The sequence below is a fragment of the Camelus ferus genome, chromosome 5, assembly GCF_009834535.1.
Source record: "Camelus ferus isolate YT-003-E chromosome 5, BCGSAC_Cfer_1.0, whole genome shotgun sequence".
Classification (NCBI taxonomy): Eukaryota; Metazoa; Chordata; class Mammalia; order Artiodactyla; family Camelidae; genus Camelus; species Camelus ferus.
The window spans coordinates 50,682,956-50,703,028 of NC_045700.1; the positions used below are offsets into that span (position 1 = coordinate 50,682,956).

General features: G+C 38.7%; 2 protein-coding genes across 3 annotated transcripts in view; one reads left to right on the top strand and one right to left on the bottom strand.

Moving 5' to 3' along the window:
- Positions 1-20,073, top strand: part of PJVK (pejvakin) — a 53,611-nt gene that overhangs the window by 23,535 nt on the left and 10,003 nt on the right. The gene's annotated exons all lie outside the window — the stretch shown is intronic.
- PRKRA (protein activator of interferon induced protein kinase EIF2AK2) lies at positions 1,548-19,909 on the bottom strand. 2 transcript variants are annotated; one of them, XM_032479782.1, is made up of 8 exons: positions 19,665-19,908; positions 18,913-19,082; positions 15,550-15,631; positions 13,436-13,514; positions 12,293-12,410; positions 10,961-11,055; positions 5,131-5,305; positions 1,548-2,258 (listed from the first exon to the last, which is right to left on the bottom strand). In XM_032479782.1, exons 1-8 carry the CDS (start codon positions 19,727-19,729, stop codon positions 2,101-2,103), a joined length of 942 nt encoding a protein of 313 aa, XP_032335673.1. In that variant the 5' UTR covers positions 19,730-19,908; the 3' UTR covers positions 1,548-2,100. The 2 variants fall into 2 exon arrangements, with proteins under 2 accessions (XP_032335673.1, XP_032335674.1); XM_032479783.1 differs by lacking the exon at positions 18,913-19,082 and having other exon boundaries at positions 19,665-19,909.

The window sequence follows — 20,073 nt, forward strand, 5'->3', positions numbered from 1 at the left end:
GCAGAAAAAGTTGGGTTGTGATACGATCTCAACCCAAAGTTCTCAGCTGAACCCGCAGGCAACTCTGAAGCTGATGGGCCCTTTGGCTACCATGCATCCTGTCCTGAGAGGCTACATCTCTACCAGGGCGCAGTAGCACATCACAAGATGTTTGCCGAAAGGTGTTTACTTCTCCACCATAGATGGCCTGGTCTTAATCCAGAACCCATGGAGTCTGCATTGTGATTTTCCCATTGGAACTTGCAATAACCTCCACACAGTGTATTTTCTCACTACTGACACAGCTAATGCAACAGGCATAGTTACTTGTTTAGCCTATTTGGGTCACTCACCTAACATGGTTAACAGTACACCAGTTTTATTCATTAAGAGCCTAACAAAATACTGTTAACTGGAGGGTGCAGCTAACTCCTGAGAAAACCTGGACAGTCTGACAGAGGTGACATTGGAGCAGTCTCTTTAAGAATGCTTGCTTCCTCTGGAGTCAGAGCAGGGAAAGCACAGGCAGAAGGAAGAACGTAACTTCTGGGCATCTTATACTCAGTTCTCATCATTTTATCAATACACATTAACTGTTTAGAACCCAGTTATATTGTCCTTTCCCCCAGCTGGACTTCATCCTCTTCTTCCAGTGCTTTATGAGATCTTCCCGTGACTTCACCCCCTTCACAGTGGGCATTTTTACTGTGCAGAGGGTCTGAGGTCATCTCTAGAGTGAGTTCATTGTGTCCTCTCTATTCTACAGCGTCCATAAACACCCAAAACTAATCCAATCTTAATACCCATAAACTCTGGTTAATGCCTAAATTTCATTTCCAGTGTGTGTGTTCCTTAATCTCACCCAAAAAGTACCTAAAATTACATGATTTAATTGACATATTATAGCTTATAATGTAAAACTACGTTACATGCTCTTTAGGGTTTTAAATAAGTTACATACACTGGTTTCCCTTTATTATGTAGTTTATTCTCAAAGGATTGCACTCAGGTAAAATATTTTTCCAGACAGAAATACACTTGTTACCTACTTCCTGCTGACAATCTTCAGATTGTCAAAACCTAACTTTATTATTGAGAGCTCTCTTCTTTGAGGTTTTCCCTGATCTACAAAGGTAGCACTGTCAGCTGGCACTGACAGATGGCAGACTGGAGGTGTTACAGGATGATATAAGTTAACACAAAAGGCAAAATTAAAATTTGCTCAGGAGACTTATTTCCCAACTTTTTAAGCACTCATTACTTTATTTGAAACATTCTTGTAACTGAATTGAGTGCACTGGAAAATTTTGCTTTTGTAATTTTAATGCTTTTTCAACTTCAAGTTCATCTGTGAATGGTTATGTCAAAGAAAAAGACAACACTGCATATGCTCAGAGAAAATATGACAGTGATTCATCACATATATATTTGTAAATTTTTGCTAAAGCCATAGGTCTTTTTTTTCTTTACCTTTGACTTTTAGAAGTAAACTAGAGATACTTAAATAACACAATATCCACATTACAGTGTTACTCACAAGAAGGGCTAAAAAAAAAACAGGGCCACAGTCAAGTCAGTAGCACTTTAATAAAATGAACAGAACCCATTATAACAATAGCTCTTTATTACATGGATTCAGATACACAGCAGACAATCATGTTCCCTGATGTTTAACAATCATATCCAACAAAAGCCTGTAAGTGCGTTCCTCAATGTTAAGTCTAAGGGGCTTCCTTCGAAACCCCTTTACAAAGCCTTTCGCAAGGAAGAGGTTGAGCACCAGTAGGAAAGACTGTTGCTAGCGGTTTTAGTTCATCATCACTATCATCGTCAACATCATCAACAACAAACATGCAGCTTTTTCCTTCTATGTACATGGCACTGTAAAATGGGTGCTACAGTCTGCTTATGGTACAAAGTTTATAAATACAGTATACCAATACAAAGGTGAAGCCGTTAAAAACTGTTTGGTAACAGCTACGAGGAGAAAATTAAATCTGTAGTGTTGATGGGAATCTAAGAAATTTAGAAACAACACACAAATGTAGTAAAGGATTTACTTGGGAAGGGGTGAAAGGGGAACATATGTGCTACTGAAGGCTTCTCCAAGCTGTTCCAAGTTTACTTTCTTTCTGCTATTATCTTTAAATACTGCAAAGCATTGTGAGCTGCATCACTCTGTGCATTGCCACAGGAGATCCCAGAGCCATGGCAGACTGTGATGGGACTGGTGGACAGTTCAGCAAGACACTGATACTGTCCATTGGCACTCAGTTCTTCTGCAATGACATAATCAAACATGATGGTTAATGCCACATGCAAATAGAGCAGATCCTTTGTAAAAACAATAGTTTTTATGACTGTCTTTCTCCATAAGCATCTATGGTATAACCACTCCACTTACTATCTTTGTCTTCCTTGTATAAACAACTGCCCAACTACAGTGGTTCTCAAATACAGCTGCCTCATAGTCACCTGGGGGAACTTTAAAAAAATACAGGTACCCCAGCCTCACTCCAGCCTGCTCAATCAGAAACACAGGGCTTGGGGTTGGAGTGGCCAGATTCCTGCATTTATTTAAAAAAAAAAAAAAAAAAAAAAAGCTCCTAAGGCAATTCTAATGTGGCTAGTTGAATAGTGCTTGTAAATTACTGAACATGGCAACTTTTTTAAAAGGGAAAAAAACTTTTGCAAGAGGGCTGGAGAGATTGTATTTTCCATTATAAGGTATAGAGTTATTTTCAGTAGACATTTGAACCAGGAAACACATGGTTCAGGAAAGACCTCCCTTTGACATCATGTTCTTTGGTTATAAGTCAGTGCAGAGAGTTTAATTTTATATTGTATATGGATCAGGATGTTTTAAAAACAATACCTAAACCCTGAAAACAAATGGTCTTCTCATCAACTGATGAATCACTCTTACTAAAGATGGTTTACTGAGGCAAGGAAAGAAGTAGAAACAGGTGAGTTACGATAAGTGGTCATGATGAAGTGTTATTATTTCAGCTAGTGTCAATAATAGCATAAAATTTCCAGATACAATGGGACTATTTAATGTGCGAAGAGGGTTTCTAGTTCAAGCATCTCGGTTCTTTTAAAAATTAAGGTAAAATTCACATAACAGAAGATGAACCATTTTAAAGTGAACTATTCAGTGGCATTTAGTACATTCACAATGCTGTGCAATCACCACCTCTATCTAGTTACAGAACATTTTCACCATTTCATCAGCCCAGGAGAAAACACCATCCCCATTAAGCAGTTGCTCCCTATCCCCACTCCTACCCTCCAGCCCCTGGTGGCTACCAATCTAGGGATTATTCTATTCTGGACAGTTCATATAAATGGAATCATATGTGACCTTTTGTGTCTGGCTTCTTTCACTTAGTACAATGTTTCTGAGGTTCATCCATATTGTAGCATATGTAAGAACTTCATTCTTTTTCATAGCTGAGTAATATTTCATGCCATGTACATATCACAACTCATTTACTTATTCACCCATTGATGGACCTTTGAGCTGTTTCCACCTCCTGGCTATTGTGAATAGTACTGCTATGAACGTGTGTATACAGGTATTTGATGCCAGTTTTCAATTCTTGTAGGTATATACTTAGCAGTAGAGTTGCTGGGTCATATGATAACTCAACTGAGGAGCTGCAAAACTTGTATTTTCCACAGGAGCTGAAACATCTTACATTCCCACCAGCAACGTATGAGGGCTACAGTTTCCCTACATCTTTGCCAACCTTGGTTATTTCCTATTTCATTCATCACAGCCATCTTAGTGGGTGTGAACTGGTACTTCACTGTGGTTTTGATTTGCATTTCTCTGATGACTAAAGACAGTGAACATCTTTTCACATGCTTGGTGGCCATTTGTGTATCTTCTTCAGAGAACATTGAGGTTCTTTTGAAAGTAACTGTAAAGAAGTTAGTCAAGTTAATTGACTGTGGTTTTTAGACTGCTATTCTATATTTACAAGAATGATTTAGTTCTTAAAATTGGTAAGAAGCATTTCAAAGGCATCCTTAATTCATAATCTAAAAAATCATCTCAAGTTTCTTTTCCACAGATTCAAAACCTCCCATAGTCATATTCATGACATGGCTTATTCATCTCTCTGTCTCAAACACTCAGCAAAGTGGAAATAATATTTTTGTATGAATGGTCTCTCAATCAGCCAGTTTCTCATCATCTTTCTGCATTATTCACCAGGTTCTGCATCATTCTTAGTATATTAAGACATTGCACCTGACCCAAAGTAGCAGAGAAAATCTGAAGTCCTTTCAGTCTGTAAACACCCTATTTTCCCAGTGCTAGTAGCTCTGACAAGCTAGGTCCCCACAGTTCACCGAAGCTGGAATAAGGGATATCAAATTCTTCACATGCTATACTGATATTAAATCAAGGCACCAAAACACACATGAACACACCCACCCACCCACACACACAAGCCAGTTATAAACTGCATTAAAAGAAAATCCACACTGACTTGCTTTCCAATCTGTCCACATTTGTCTATCCAAATGATTATGGGCTAGAGAAAATATAGAAGAGGATTGCTGAGATGACATAAAGCTATAAATTGACTTGTCCCCATTCATCCCCTGGAACTGGCAGCATTAATGCAAAGAGAAGGGGTCTGGCCCCCACAAACCTGGTACTTGCTCTGGAAATGTAGGTGCCTTTTTATTTGTCAAGCTGCCCATCAGGGCTAGTTTAGTAGACATCGTATCTTCTAATCTGGCTCTACCACTAACTAGCTATGTCATCTCAGGCAAGTTTCTTAACCTTTCCATGCCTTACTGTCTCTACTTATACATAAGGAAAATAGAATCTATTTCACAGGATAAGTCTGAGGATTCTGTAAGTTGAAATATGTAATGTCCTTAGAACAGTGCCTGGCACATAGTAACTCTATATATCTTAGTGATTGTTGTTTTTATTATTATAACTGGATGGATCTTACCTCTATGTTTATTATTTATAAGAATGGGACGTATCAATGATATATTACTGCTCTGGTAATTATATACAGTCAGAATCCCTGATCAATGGAAAAAAAAAGTAATAGAGGTTTTTGTTTCTGAAACATATTTTATAAAGGAACAGTTTTTGCAATAAGCCAAAGAAAAAAATCCTACCTATATCCAAGTATGTTATACTAAAACCTTGTTCCTTGGCGATTTCACTAAGCAGCTGGATATAATCTGTATTTGGAATACTCAGAAGGCTTCTTTTCAGTAAGTTGATCTTTTCACCAGGAGAATTCCTCAAGGAATGCCAAGTACATCCTAAAGAATGTCCTACCACATTTGTCTGAAAAACAGAGGTGAAGATTAAGACTCTTAAGTTGGACTGGGTTCCAGTGCTATTATAAGTATGAATTAAGTACTCACATTTAGTACTTTATAAAGCATGTTTAAATGGATTCCATTTAATTAACTTTCCAGTGTAACCCAGACAGCACTAACAAGTATACACATTTAACAAATACCACAATGTTAACAAAAAAAGAAAGGATGTGCAATAATATCCTGGAAGTATTTAAAAACATTTTTGTATAATAAAAAGTTCTCAGTCAAATTTTGTGAGGGTCACTTTAAAATGTGTAACATATTTAAGAGCACTATAAGCAAATCAGTAAATACTGTGGACCCTTGAACGACGTGGGGGTTAGGGGAGCTGACCCTCCCCGCAGTTAAGTCAGCCATCAGTATCCACAGTTCTGCATCCATGGATTCAACCAGCCATGGACCGCGCCGTACTGTAGTATTTACTACTGAAAAAAATCCACGTATAAATGGACCCGAGCAGTTTAAACCTGTGCTGTTCAATGGTCAACTATAATTGAGTCTGCCTAATGGAGCAACTTACAAATTAAAATATAAATAAACTTTATCTTTACGGTTTCTTGTACTAAATACCAATCTATCTGACGGCTGTAAAGCAGAAAACAAACTATAGGAAAGATGAAATGTGCAAGTTTGAGAACAAGTCATTCAAATGAATGGCACGATGTAAAAAAAAATTCTTATCAGACCTGTCTCAGAACCCAAATGAGTTTAGTTATTCCTGTTTTCTCTCTCCTTTTCCTCTTTTCTTTGTTTCCCCCATATCTTTACCTTTTCATTTCCATTGTTAGAATTCTTTACATTTCCATGTTAGTTTATGGTTCTTAAATTGCTTTCACATATGCTGTTAGAAAAACCACAACTACTCTCTGAAATAAGTAGGTCAGCATATCCTTAGTTTCTATTTATCAATGAGCTTGACAGAGGTTAAGAGATTTTCAAAAGATCATAGGGATGGTCATGATAAAGAACTAAGTAAACTGCAAAATTTACTAAATAGAATTTTACGCTCCTTAACTTTAAAAAATACTCAAAAATCATAATTCATTCATATAGTAAAAGAATACCTGCAATAAGAACAAAAATATAATGAAGAGTCTCTTTCTTACCATTCTTTCCCCAGAGTTCTGCTCCATTCCCTAAAGATACTTGCTATGAAACATTTCTTCAGTATCCTTCCATAAATGTTCTATGCATATTTAAGTACACACACAAATATAATCTTTTTAAACAAAAAGAATGAGTTTTCTATATCTGGTATTGTTCATTTTTCTCGTATCACTGAACATATAAGCACTACATTTATCTTACCAGTCTCCAACTGTGGGCTTTAGGTTGTTTCTAGTTTCTTGCTTTTACTAACAATATTACAATGAAACTCTTTTGCACTTGGATGACTTTCTCTGCAATCATTTCTAGACGTAGAACTGCTGAGTCAAAGAACATATGTTTTTAACTTTGATACACAATTCCAAACTGATTTCTGAACCAATTTATACTCCCATCAAGTGTCTTGGAGGGTGTGGTTTTCTCATACCTTTGCCAATACCAGGTATGGTCAAACTTTGTAAGTTTGTCAATCTACAGATGAAAACTGTATCTTGTTCAGCTTGCATGAATGAAGTTGAACATTTTTTTCACCATTTGTATTTCTTCTATTGGGTTGTCCTTTTTATTGATGTGTAAGCTTTATATGTGATAGTGAAAACAGTTCCTTCATAGTCATGTGTTGAATACAGTTTCTTCTCACTTTGTTTTTATTGGTTTTATTTACCCACATTTTGCTGTGCAGTAGGTTTTATGTAGTTAAATTTATGAATTTTTTTATGTTACAGCTTCTAGGTTTTAAGTTATGCTTAAAAAGGCTTTCCCATGCTAAGAATTTTATTTTTTTCATTTTATTTTTTATTGAAGTATAGTTGATTTACAATGTGTTAGTTTCTGGTATTCAGCAAAGTGATTGTCATACATATATTTATGTGTGTGTGTGTATATATATTCTTTTTCAGATTCTTTTCCATTATGGTTATTACAGGATAGTGAGTATAGTTCCCTGTGCAAATAGTAGGTCCTTGTTGTTTATCTATTTTATATATAGTAGTTTGTATCTGCTAATTCCAAACTTCTAATTTATCACTCCCTAACCAGCTTTCCCCTTTGGTAACCATAAGTTTGTTTTCTATGTCTGTGGGTCTATTTCTGTTTTGTAAATAAGTTCATTAGTATCATATTTTAGATACCACATATAAGTGATATTATATGATATTTGTTTTCTCTGTCTGACTTACTTTGCTTAGTATGATAATCTCTAGTCCATCCATGTTGCTACAAATGGCATCGTTTCTTTTTTTATGGCTGCGTGGTATTCTTTATCCATTCATCTGTTGATGGACATTTAGGTTGCTTCTATGTCTTGGCTATTGTAAATAGTGCTGCTGTGAACACTAGGGTGCATGTATTTTTTCAAATTAAGAGTTTTCTCTAGATATATGCCCAGGAGTGGGACTGCTGGATCGTATGGTAACTCTATTTTTAGTTTTTTAAGGAACAGAAGTGTGTGTGTGTGTGTGTGTGTGTGTGTGTGTATGTATGTGTATTTCCCCTCCTAAAATGTGTCTGTAAATTGTTTCTACATCATTTGTTGAATAATCCATCCTCTCATCCATTTATTTGAAATCTCACTGTTGTCATGTACTATGTTCCTACATGGATTCACATCTATACCTACCCTCTGTCTACTCCAGTACAAATACCTGTTTTAACATAGTTACATAGTACATTTACAGTACATTTTATTCTCTGGTGAGGTGTAACCCCACGTCCCATACTCTTCCTTTTTAGTTTTCTTGGTTATTCTGGAGTTTGTTTTTCAGAGACAAACTTAATTGTAAGTTTTATCAATGTCCAAAATGAATTCTGTAGATTTTGACTGAGATTATATTACATTTTTTATATACTTACAATATTGAGTTTTTCTATCAAAAATAAAAAGATAGCTTTACATGTATTCAATCTGTTTAATGTCTCAATTGAGTTTTAAAGTTTTTCTCTAGTAAGTCCTGCACATTCTTTTTAAGTTTATTTCCCAACACATTATCTTCTTTTCTACTATTAAGAATGGAAACTTCTATACTCCACCTGTTAATATTTGTAAATAGGAAAATTATTAAATTTTTCTAGCATACTTTTTCAGGACAGATATAAATGACCAATGTTATCAAGCTTCATAAATTTTATTAATCAAAGTAATATACACATATAACCAAAAAGATCAAATAGTACAGAATTATAAAAGCAAAAATCCCCTTTCCAGAAGCAGTAATTTTTAACTTTCTATTTTTAATTATTCTGGTGGTTACCTTTGTAACTCTAAATAATATGAGAAAGGTATTGATTTTGAATATTAACTTTATGATCAGTTACCTTGATGAATTCTCTTATTGTTTCTAGTAGTTTGTCTCTAGGGTTTTATAGGGATACAATCATATTATTTGCAGTTAATGATCATTTTTATCTCTTATTTCTAATCTCTTGCTGTTTTCTCCTGTCTAATTATGTTGGTTGGTACTTCTAGAATAAGGTTTAAAAAAATGGTGTCAGTGAGCATCCTTGTTTTATTTCTGAAATTATGGGAATGGATATAACACATAACCATGGTTTTGATTTTTTTTTTGAGGTATATGTTTTAAATCACAATAGGGATATTTTAAAAGTGTTTATCAATTATGACTGTTAAATATCTTTTTGGCATCTACTGAGAGATTGTTCTTCTCCTTTGACCCATTAATATGATTAATTAGAGTAATAGATTTACCAACGTTGAAATATCCTTGCATTACTGAAGTAAACCCTCTCTGTCTATGGAATATCATTCTGTTAATGTTCTACTCAACATTAAAGTGTTTCACTATAAGAGAGATTGATCCATAATTTGTTACACTGGGATTTACTATTGTCAGATTTTAGTGTTAGTGTTATGTTGGTTTTGGAAAATAAATTTAGAAGCTTCCTCTTTGTTATATATATTGCCTGAAAGAGTTTAAATAGCACTGAAAATATCTCTTCCTTGAAGAGTTAGTAGAATTCACCTGCAAACCTGTGTTTTGTGATTTTGGTGTCATCTCTGACCCAGTTTTAAAAGAAGTTAGTGCAGTGTTATATTTTTCTATTAAGGAAGTAAAACCAAAATTATACTACTTGTTCATGTATAGTCTTTTTTTCCTACAGAATGAGCCCTTATTTTATCATAAGCTTAGGATACTGCTGTAATCTTCAATTCTCACTTCCTACCTAACATACTACTCTCAGATAATGTGCCATAAGACATACCTACCTATGAATACCAGAATCTCAAGTTAAGTATCATGTGTGGCCCATGATACTCTTAAACTCTGTATCTGTACCCCCAGCTGCCTACTCAGTATCTTCACTTAGCTACTCCACAAACACTTCAAATTCAATATATCCTAAGTTTAAGCTCATTATCTGCTCCCCCCTCAAATCCTACTCATTTTCTATGTTCCCTGGATTATTCAACGGTACCATCATCTATTCGGTTGCCAAGCTAAAAATGTTTATTCCTTCCTCTTTACTCTCTACAGCCAATCAATTACCATGCCCCATTCACTTCAGTTTTCTAAATAATTTTTAAATTGACCATTTCAACTGCCACTACCTTAGTCTAGGTCACCACTGTTTCTCATCTGCTTTCTGTAACTGTAGCAGGTCTCTTTGATTCCAATATTCGTTCACTCACCATAATGCAGCCAGTGATTTCCCTTCTAATATATAAATTAGATCCTGTCCTTCCCAGATTAAACTTATTTAATGACTTTGCACTACCGTCACGATAATGTTCAATCTCCTTAATATAGTAGTTCCTTCAAGATTCAATCCCTCTTTACCTTTCTAGCCTATTGTTTGAGACCCCCTCCCTCCAACTGTGTGCTCCAGCCATTCCGAACTACTTAGAGTTTCTAGATCACGTGAAATGTTTCACTCCTGGGTCTTAGTACATGCTCTTTTTTCTCTCTGGAACTCTTTCCTGTTCTCATCCTAAGGTCTTGACTTAGATATTACTTCCTCCAAGAAGTCTTCCTGAAACCCCATCTTGGTTGGATCCTTCTCTTATGTTCCCAAGCACCTTCTGTAAGGACCAGTGTGTAGGGTTCTTTTCTCTTTCAGTAGGCTGCAAACTCCTTTGGGCTCGAGATTTAATTCACTATATGCCAGTACCTGATAGAAAGCTTGGCACAAAATACGAGTTTCCCTAAATGTTTGCTGAGTGGATAAATGAATGGATGAACCAAGAGATGTGAACGCATTGTCAATCTGAAGGTAAAAGTGGCACTACTGGCCCAGCATCTTTAGATACCATCACATTATTCTGAATTTGACTGTGCCTCCCAAGCCCTCTTACCTGGTCATGCCCGTGACCCTGGTTCACCTATAACATGCACCTAAAATTGGGGTACTGTATAAGTTAAGAGATTTTTAAACAATTCAGAGAATTTAAAAATTGCAACCCTAAAGTATCGATACAAAAAGCAATCTAGAGAAGTTTCCTACAGCAAGAGATGCTTAATTGCATTAACATCGTGGATCTCTGATCGTAACTCACCAAAGAAATGTGGTTCTCTGGAGAAATATTACTGAATTTGGCAAGAAACTTCTCAGCAGCATTTCTCTTGGCTTGTTTTTTTGATGCCCCCTTTCCTAAAAGAAGAAAAAGGCAATGGTAGGTTTTGAAAATGTTAGCGTCCACAGAGAATGACCAAATGTTTAAATTATTGTGTTTTATCAGAGAACAAGCCCATGGTTTTTGTACACTATTCTTTTACTGACCTAATATCTTAGTTTGTTATGCTTCATGCAGCTATGAATTCTTACATTTTGAAGGCATTTCTTTTAACAGTTTATCTTTAATAATTATACTTTGTTTTCCTTTGACAGTTATATTTCCCTAGGCCTAACTTTAATGAACCATATTTGGTTTAAATTCTGATCAAATATTCAAACTTACCAAGGTACATTTGAATTACAACTCCTATCTCTCAATGTCCTATAAACTGACAACTATGTGGAATTTCTTTCTCAACATGAATAAGAAGGGCACAGGAGATGCTGGAGTTGAAAGACACCATAAATAGCATCTACTTCCATGCTTCTGTTTTATAGATTTAAAAAGCCCAGGCAGGGAGATTAAACAATTTGCCTAATCTTGCAAATGAAGGGCTGCATCAGGAACGGAAGCCGAGGTTCCTGCTTATGGCCCAATGCTTTCTACACTGGCCAACACTACCTCTCCAGCACAAACAGTTGCTTATTACTTAAAACTAGTATCTAGCCAAGGTAAAATTCCATTACAAGCCACTTTGAAAATGATAAAAACATGCTGGAGAAGTTACAATAGGAATCCTCACTAGCAACTATATTCAGTGACTTTTTTCCCCCCTCATAGCTTATGGCCTTTACAATATAGAAGATGCTATAATTCAAAAGGTTAACGTCTACTTTTTTTTAATCTCACTGCAATTTTTTGCCATCAGCCTCTCATTAATCATCTTGTTTTCAAATGTAATCTTCTCCTAGCCCTATCTTCTAGAACAGCTGTTGAAACTATAAGAGTACTATTGCTTTTTTCTCCAAAGTGATTTTCAAGTTACTATTATATCAGTGAACGCTGTTTAAAAAGTCAATTATTTATTTGCCTTTCCATTACCAACCCATTATTTAAAAAAATATCAAATTGACAAGTATAAGTATTCTTAAACCAAATATTTATACTTAAATTCAACTGCAGAAAGTTAGAGACAGTAGACTTGGAGTGTGTCCATTTTCTCCCCCACAGAAACAGTTGAAAAGAAATCACAACAGAAATTTCTATGGTCATTCATCATCTGAAAATATTTCCAATGTCTTCAGAAGTATGAGGGTAAAAAGAAGTAAGTACCAGTTTCCATGAATGACTCTAGCCTGCAAATTGTGGTATATTCTCTCTTATGAGCAGGTCCTCCCTCCTGGGAAAGGGTATATTCAGGAAGTCTCCAGCCATGATGAATAGCCAGTTCCTAGAAAATCGAGATGAGGCTTTAGTCGTAATATTCATTATGCAATGGCTCAATTACATAAAGGATATTTTCATGATTTGGATCCCAATTCTAGTCATATGTTTGAAAAGAATAATAATATTCTACAATGAAAAAATGAGATAAGACCCTATATTTCCCAGAGATAGTCCCAGAATACCAAACTGACGCAGTTTCCTGCTGTGAATGGTGTTCTTCCATGAGGTCAGCTCACTATGGCTTAAAAGAGTTCAAGGGGAAAGACAAGCTACTTTCTCTCTCTTTGGGAACATCAGAAAGGACATCTACAGGTCATCAGTTCCTAAAGCGTCTCCGGTCCTCGCTCTGACCTTCCAGACCCATGGCTGCCTAACTAACTGTATTTGATCAAAAGCAGATGAGGAACAGACAGCAAACAAACACACTTGGACGAGGTTGAGGAAAGGAGAAGAAAACTACAGAAAAACCCATAGAGCAGGAAAGAGACCAAAGGACTGGCTGGATAACAGGGAGGGGAGTTGTCCAACAGAGCACATGGCTAATCTGCAAGAAGGATATTCTGCATGCAGAAATTCAAAGCTGAATATATGTAAATTTTTTGGTAGAATAAGCAAATAAGCAGACGACTTCCCCTTTTCTTGAGTTAGGTAACCCAATTTGGGTACTTTATAAAGTCTTCTGTCTCAACAGAAGTAGAAAGAGATTTGTCACAAGGGTGGCAAGAAATATTCTTAAAATATGAAACACTCTACCCATGTGCACTGAGGTCCTGTTGATCTCAAATAACAATTCCACAAACCAAAGGCAGATACTGTATATGGAAGAAAATCCAAAATGTAAATAAATATGAAAAGAATTTCAAGTTAGTGCTATAATATCTAATGATCATAACTTGGAAAACGATATATCATGCCACCTTATCTTTAAAATATTAACTCCTTCTTTTGGCCCCTGTGATACTATCAAAATTTATGACACGTTTTTTTTAGTAGACAGAAAGTTAAGTATGGAAAAACTGTGCTGCTTACCTGTAGTGAACCAATAGGATTAAGCTGGTTCTTTGGTTGCTTGGAAGGGTCTGGCATTAAGGGGTCAGGAACTGCAAAGCTAAACATTTTTATAAAGTGTTATAAAACAAAATAATTTCCTCCAAATTATCAAATAAAGGACAGGCGTTTTCTACTTAGCTTTTGCTCTTGCCTTTCCTTCAACATGGAACGCCCTTCTTGCCCACAGCCTCTGTGAGAATCTGATCTATCCCTCATCCAAGGTGTATCTCAAATGCCACTTCTCTCAGGAGCCTCTTCTTTCACCCCAATGGACATAATTTTCCCCTTCTTTGAACCATTATAACATTTGGTTTGACCCTTTAAATGAATTATTTTACCATAAGTTCTACACTCTTACATGTAATTTATCTGTCCTTCACCACACCTCTCCCCTGTTCAGACTTTAAATCCTTATGTATTACTTACCTTCATAAGCCTTGCAGTGCTTTATATATAATATGTGCTCAATAAAAATGTAAATAAAGCATACCATTGTTAGCCTACCCGAAAAGGGAAGAAGACTAACAAATCAGAAAATCCAACCTGGCAATGTGAATCATAAGGATCATAAATGTAGCTTTTTCAACCAAATAATTATGGAAGAAAGACCTGGTTTGATCTGTCATCTGCTCTATGCTAGAATAATCCTCCAAGGATTTATATATATCCTGCATAAAATAGATGGCTGGCGTGAGTGGAGACTGTGATTAGTGAAAAAGATAACAATCTCCTCTAAGTAGTGTGAAATTACCAGTTACTTGGGTGATGGGTCCTGCATTCCGAGGTTACCACCACCCAGGCAACTGAAGAGTCATTTCTTCCAGGACCAATGATGTTGAGCTATTGCCATCTCCTCATGTTTCGTTCCTAACTGCCAGAATTTCAAGCTTTTATAGAGGGTGATAAGATATAAACATTGTATACCAAAGCTACCCAAATAATTGTGATGGAGAAGGGAGAAAGTCTCTATCAAATCAGGCCAACTTCAGCCTGATTTACAGCTTAATAATTCCCATCTTATTCAAGAAGCACAAATACATAGTAAAGCTTGTTAGCCTTTTTTTTTGGCGAGAAAGTGAAGTGTCCATGTGGAAGGAGGACACACTGGATGCTCATTTCTACGGATATACAAATACACTTTGGGTTGACCTTTGGGTTGCACAGAAATAGCATGACTATCACCAGCAAGGGGGAAATCCAAAAACTGCCATGACATTTGGCATGTCCAGAAAGTTAGCATGAATCAATTATAATGTGTGAACCTAGAGAATCAAGCAGCATTTTGTGAGATTCAAGGCTTTCCCTGGTTGGTTCCAAACTACCTAGATGGTTTAGAATTACTTAGAAAAAGGGACCAACACTGCATGAGAACCTAATTACATCCCTAAGCCATGTGTTGCTATGGCTGGGAAATAGAAAAACCCACCCTAAATGCCCATGGGCCTCTGGTGTCAGCCATGAGCAGATATACCAGATTGTACTCCAAGTATATCTGAGTACATATACAGAGAAGAATTTGAAGGCAAAACATGCTCCTGGATGTGCCCATTAGAAACCAAAGGACACCACTTTATGATACATGAGCTACCACAGGACCAACACTCTTTCCAAAAACACCTAAAGTAATAACGAGTTTATTTTGGAAAGATAGTCAGCATATCTTAACATCCTCTTGTATTTGGCTTACATTCTATAACAAAAGGAAATCTCTTTGTCTCCTTCCAAATGAGAAATCCTAAAAGAGCACTTTTAGCTTATCCTTTTCTCTCTCACACCTTATTTTCTTCAGTGCAGAAATAAATACAGTAAAGTATTTGCCAGAGACACTCTGGTTTTCTACTGTTGCACATCATCTGAAAGGAGGAAAAAGAAAAGCCTAGTTCATGAGAGTCTTCATTTAACAGTTAATTGCTGGACGTAATTTCTTACAGATAAAGCTGTCCTTGGGGATGGCAGGTCTCCACAAGGAAACAGGATTTCAGAACTAGACTAAGAACTTTTTACTTTGTTGCTTTTGTGAGCATGTTCAAACTTTTAATCTTACCTCAACCATGATATTTTTGAGCTGCAGAATACAAAGAAATTTAGCTCACCAAATACTTGCATTGGCTTTCAAAATGTTTATGGCAGCCTCTGCAGCTCTATGTTTCGCCAGCTTCTTACTTGTACCTTCACCTGAATTAAGGTTAAAAAAATAAGTCTTTATATGCTGTGAAAACGTGGGGCTTGTGTAAATGTTTGCATAATAGAGAACAAAGCCACTACACATTATATATATACACACTAGGTAATAAAAAAATACACTATAAACAGTTATACAGTGTAATAAAATATTCACCATATGGAATCAACACATTTTAAAACCCCATGATTTTAAAAGATCTAGGTATTTAATTCTATGTACACCTGTAGAAAAAAATCCTTATGTGTACACTGTACATGTTTATTACATTAAATGATAATAAAGTAGACCATGTCACACCTTCTGAAGAAATACAACTTGGTATTTTATTCTTCCTTATTCCTAGAGAGGAAATTCTGTAGCAAGAAGTTCCCTTTAAAGGAGCCACTTACAGCAACACTGTTTGACAGCAAATTGTACACAATTTTATTCTAACAGCCCCTCCTATACTGGATTAAACCCCTCTGCTCTGCGAAGCTATCATGGCTACATGCTGGGTACAGAGGGGGAAGGTTTATATAGGGAAGATGACATTATATTATGCATCTTCCATACAATCTCTATCCCTTACATGGGTAGCTAAGGGGGCAGAAGGGAATAGACCTGACTAATCACTGAGACAGATGATGCCTAATGTCAGTGAGCAACCACACAAGTAACTGTAAATTCAATCTTCTTCCTTCTGAATTCAAACTAGGTGTTGAGAACCCTTCCAAAGTGGTATCAGAATGCTGATGTCTATTCCTCTGGTGCAGAGGGAAGAAAAGGGACATGGAATAAATTTCAGGTGTGGCCCTCAAGTGTTAGAGAACACACAAACCATCCTCATTTATTCACTAAACAGGTATTAAGGATATACAGTTGACCCTTGAACAACATGGGAGTTAGGGGCACCAACCCTCTGTGCTTTTGAAAATTCACCTGTAACTTACAGTCAGCTCTCTGTATCTGTGGTTCCTCCATTTTCAGCTTCCTCAGTAACCACAGATTCAACCAACCATGGATGGTGTGGTACTGTAGTATTTACTACTAAAAAAGATCCAAGTATAAGTGGACCTATGTAATTCAAACACGTGCTGTTCAAGGGTCAACTGTGGTAGAGAACCAGAGTCCCTGCCTTTAAAGAGCATACAGACTAGCGTGCGAGATTTGCCTCTAACACACATCTGCAATAAGGAATATTTCGGTAGGCCTATGTGCAGGTTGTAGGGTTGCCCAAGCGAGAGGTAGCTCTTGGTAAGAATTCAGAAAGGTTTCATGAAGGCAGAGCAAGGACCTGAAAGATCAGTAAAAATGAGTGAGGTGAAGAGGGATGGGGGATTAGGAAGAGCACTGTAGGAAGAGAAAAGGGCACCTGCAAAGGCTCAGAGGCAACATGGGGCACGGCGTTCTCAAGCCCCAAGATGCTTGGTGCAGTAGGGCCTGAGGAAAGGAATTTTGAGATAAAAGGCTAGAGAGGTGAATGGTTGGAGAGGTCAAAGAATGGTCTCCTAAATTTGTGCATCTCAAACTTTATAAATTGCCTGGGAATTTTGTTAGAACACAACACATACTCTTATCCAGTAAGTCTATTATGCACTTATTTCAAGCGTCCAGGTTGATATTAATGCTGCTGTCAGTCACACTTTCAGGTGTTAACTCATGTTAAGAAATCTGTATTCACCTAGAGGGTGTTGGGGAAACCACTGAATAGATTTTAAGAAGAAGAGGAAGTACATGAACAGATATGAATGCCAGAAAGAACAGTATGGTTGTTGTGTGGACACCATAAGACTAGAAGCTAAAAGAGCAGCTACAAGACTGTAGCTATAATCCAAGTGGCTCCAACAGTAGCAATGGGAAGACGAGAGGGGCAGACAGATTCAAGAGATTTAGGAAGCAGGATTTGGTGGCAAACTGGACAACAGGCGGAAGGAGGGGAAGGACTCAAAAAGACAAAACCCAATTTCTACTGTGAGCAAATGGGTGATGGTGGTGCCTTTACTGAGCTAGGGACTGCAGGGGGAATGGATTTGAGAGAGAAAAAGATGGATTCAGTTTAGGACAATGAGAAACTGAGGCATCTTTCGGTCATCCGTGTGAAGATGCCCAGCAAGCACAGGCTGAAACACTGTTCTATCACTGAGCCTGAACTGAAGACAGAGACTTCAGAATTACCAGTGTTTAGGCAGTATGTGAATCTGTGGAGGTAGGTAAGCGTACACAGGAAGATAGGGCAGTGTGGGGAAAAGTAGGAGGCCTAGGCAGCTGCCACAGGTTGTTAATCTCTGATCTAAAACAGACTGAGGGGAAACAGGCTACTTTTTCTTGAATTTTCACTGAATATTTAAAAACAGACTAGCCAAAGCAGTAATGCAATGTTGATTCTATAGGTCATATGAAGAACCATCCAGCTAGAATCGAGCTACAATCCACCTGCCTCACATAGACAAAAAAGCTGCAAAATTTTCTTAAAGTGGCTTCAGTGAAAATAGCAGACTTCAGATTTTCAGGGACACAAACAAATGATGCCTTCAGATTACCAGATGGTGGAATCTCAGTCTTCTTGCTAAATTTCTTTTAGGCATTCTTCCAAATTAAATTTAGTACTCAATTTTTTGTGTGATTGCAATTAAATAGATACATAAGAAATAAAACATCTACAAATGGGCTACTTCAGTTATCATTTGCTCAAGCTCAATAACCATAATAAGGTGAATCCGAATTTTGAAACTTCATTGCTCTGTGACCTTGGGCATGTTTCTTATAATCTCTCTGAACCTATTTCCTCATGTATAAAAAAGTGATAACATCTCATTAAGATACCTACACAGTGTCAGGAACTAGAAGCTATAGGCAATACAGTGTAGTTGAGCCTCTGCCTTCCTCGTTTTGTTTCAATACAGAATCCAGTGTGGTACTATGGGCCCAAAGTGCCTAATGAGTCTGGGGTCATGCTTCCTGGCATCTGCTACAACCTTTGAAACTTGACAGCACGTACTTATTCAGCTATGGCTGCTCCAAGAACCTTTCCTGATTCTCCCTAATTCTTGGAAGAACCCTAGGAGGATCCTAGGGTATGTTTCTGAGCTTCTCTTAGTATCTGGGGAAGAGAAAATTAGAGAATCAGAAAAGTTAGAAAGTCCCAATGACCCAATGAGATACAAGGTCTCAGTTTTACGAGACCGCTCTCACCGATGTCTCTGGTAAAAAGGGTACTTTTCCAAACTGAAAAGGGATACCAGGTCTTGACTGCCAACACACATGGTCATCGGGGTTAATTTTGCATACAGACCTGTGCAAGTTATGTCACCAACGGTTACTCTGAAGGTGAAAGTGGGCACGTGTATTTGCACATCGGATCTTTCACATTCGTAAACTGGGATGTTCTTGGTCTTCATGCCGTATTCGTGTAATACCTGAATTGGTGTTTTCCCTGGCTTAGCTGTAATCATCTTCCCCAAACTAGAAAAACCAGAAAAAAGCTGTGCTTTGCATGTCAAAACGGGGAGGGAAGTAGCATACAGAGAATAGTTTTTAACAGCCACTAATGGTGACGCGGGAGACACCGAAGCTCCCCGTCGGCCAGGCGCGCGTCTCCGGGCGCCGCTGCGGCGGGCAGCGGGCGGCGGGCAGCCGGCAGCCGGCAGCGGGCAGGGACGGGTAGGGTGAGGGAGGTCTTTATGGAGATAACCTGAATGCGGGTAGGAGGGATTCGCAGGGGAATCGAGAGGACATGGGTGCCGCAACCTCCCAGGACCAAGCCTACAAACCCCTTTCCCACGGCGGCGACCCGAGCCACCTCAGCCCATCCTTGCCGCCCGAGACCGCAAGAGGGGCGGGACCGGGCCGCAGACCCCGGCCCGCGCGCCGCCGAGAGGGCGGGGCCGAGTGCCGGCCAGCCGCCGGGCCTCAGACGCGGGGGCGCGAGCGCCAGGAGGGGGCTTTACCCAGAATGCCGCTGGACAGCCGGCTCCCCCGCCCCCGCCTCTCCTGCCCACCACTACCGGCCCTGCCCGGCTTGGTCCCGACCGCCTGGGCGCTGACCTGAAGGTCCCGCTGTCCTCGCGCTCCAGCGGCGGGGCCGCGGCTCGATGCCTGCTCTGGGACATGGGGAGAAGGGACGGCTTTGCGGCAGGAGGAAGAGCAGTGCGGAGCGACGTCCTTGCTCCCCGGGTTGGCCGGTCCCCGAGAGGAGCGATCAAGCGCCGACACCACCACCTCCTCCCCTCCAACTCCCCCTCTCTTCCTCGCTTGCGTCCCTCCAGGGGACGGGCGGGGGCGGAGGCGGGGCCTCGGTGCAGCAGCGCCGGTCTGGCTCCCCGCCACGCCCCCTGCTGCCGGGGCTCCGGCAGAGATGCTTGCCGGCTCCGCCCACCGGCTCGCTGGCCTCAGGGGCGCCCGGCCCCGCCTCCTCTCCCAGCCCGGACATCCCTCAGCAGCAGCCGGTACCCTC

Bases quoted from the DNA above. Each gene is read 5' to 3' on its own strand.
- PRKRA (XM_032479782.1), bottom strand. From the start codon at position 19,729: ATGTCCCAGAGCAGGCATCGAGCCGCGGCCCCGCCGCTGGAGCGCGAG. The intron at 19,083-19,664 runs GTCAGCGCCCAG...TGGTTTTTCTAG, and splicing joins GAGGACAGCGGGACCTTCAG to TTTGGGGAAGATGATTACAG. The intron at 11,056-12,292 runs GTACTTACTTCT...TTCTTCTTTTAG, and splicing joins AGAGTCATTCATGGAAACTG to GAAAGGGGGCATCAAAAAAA.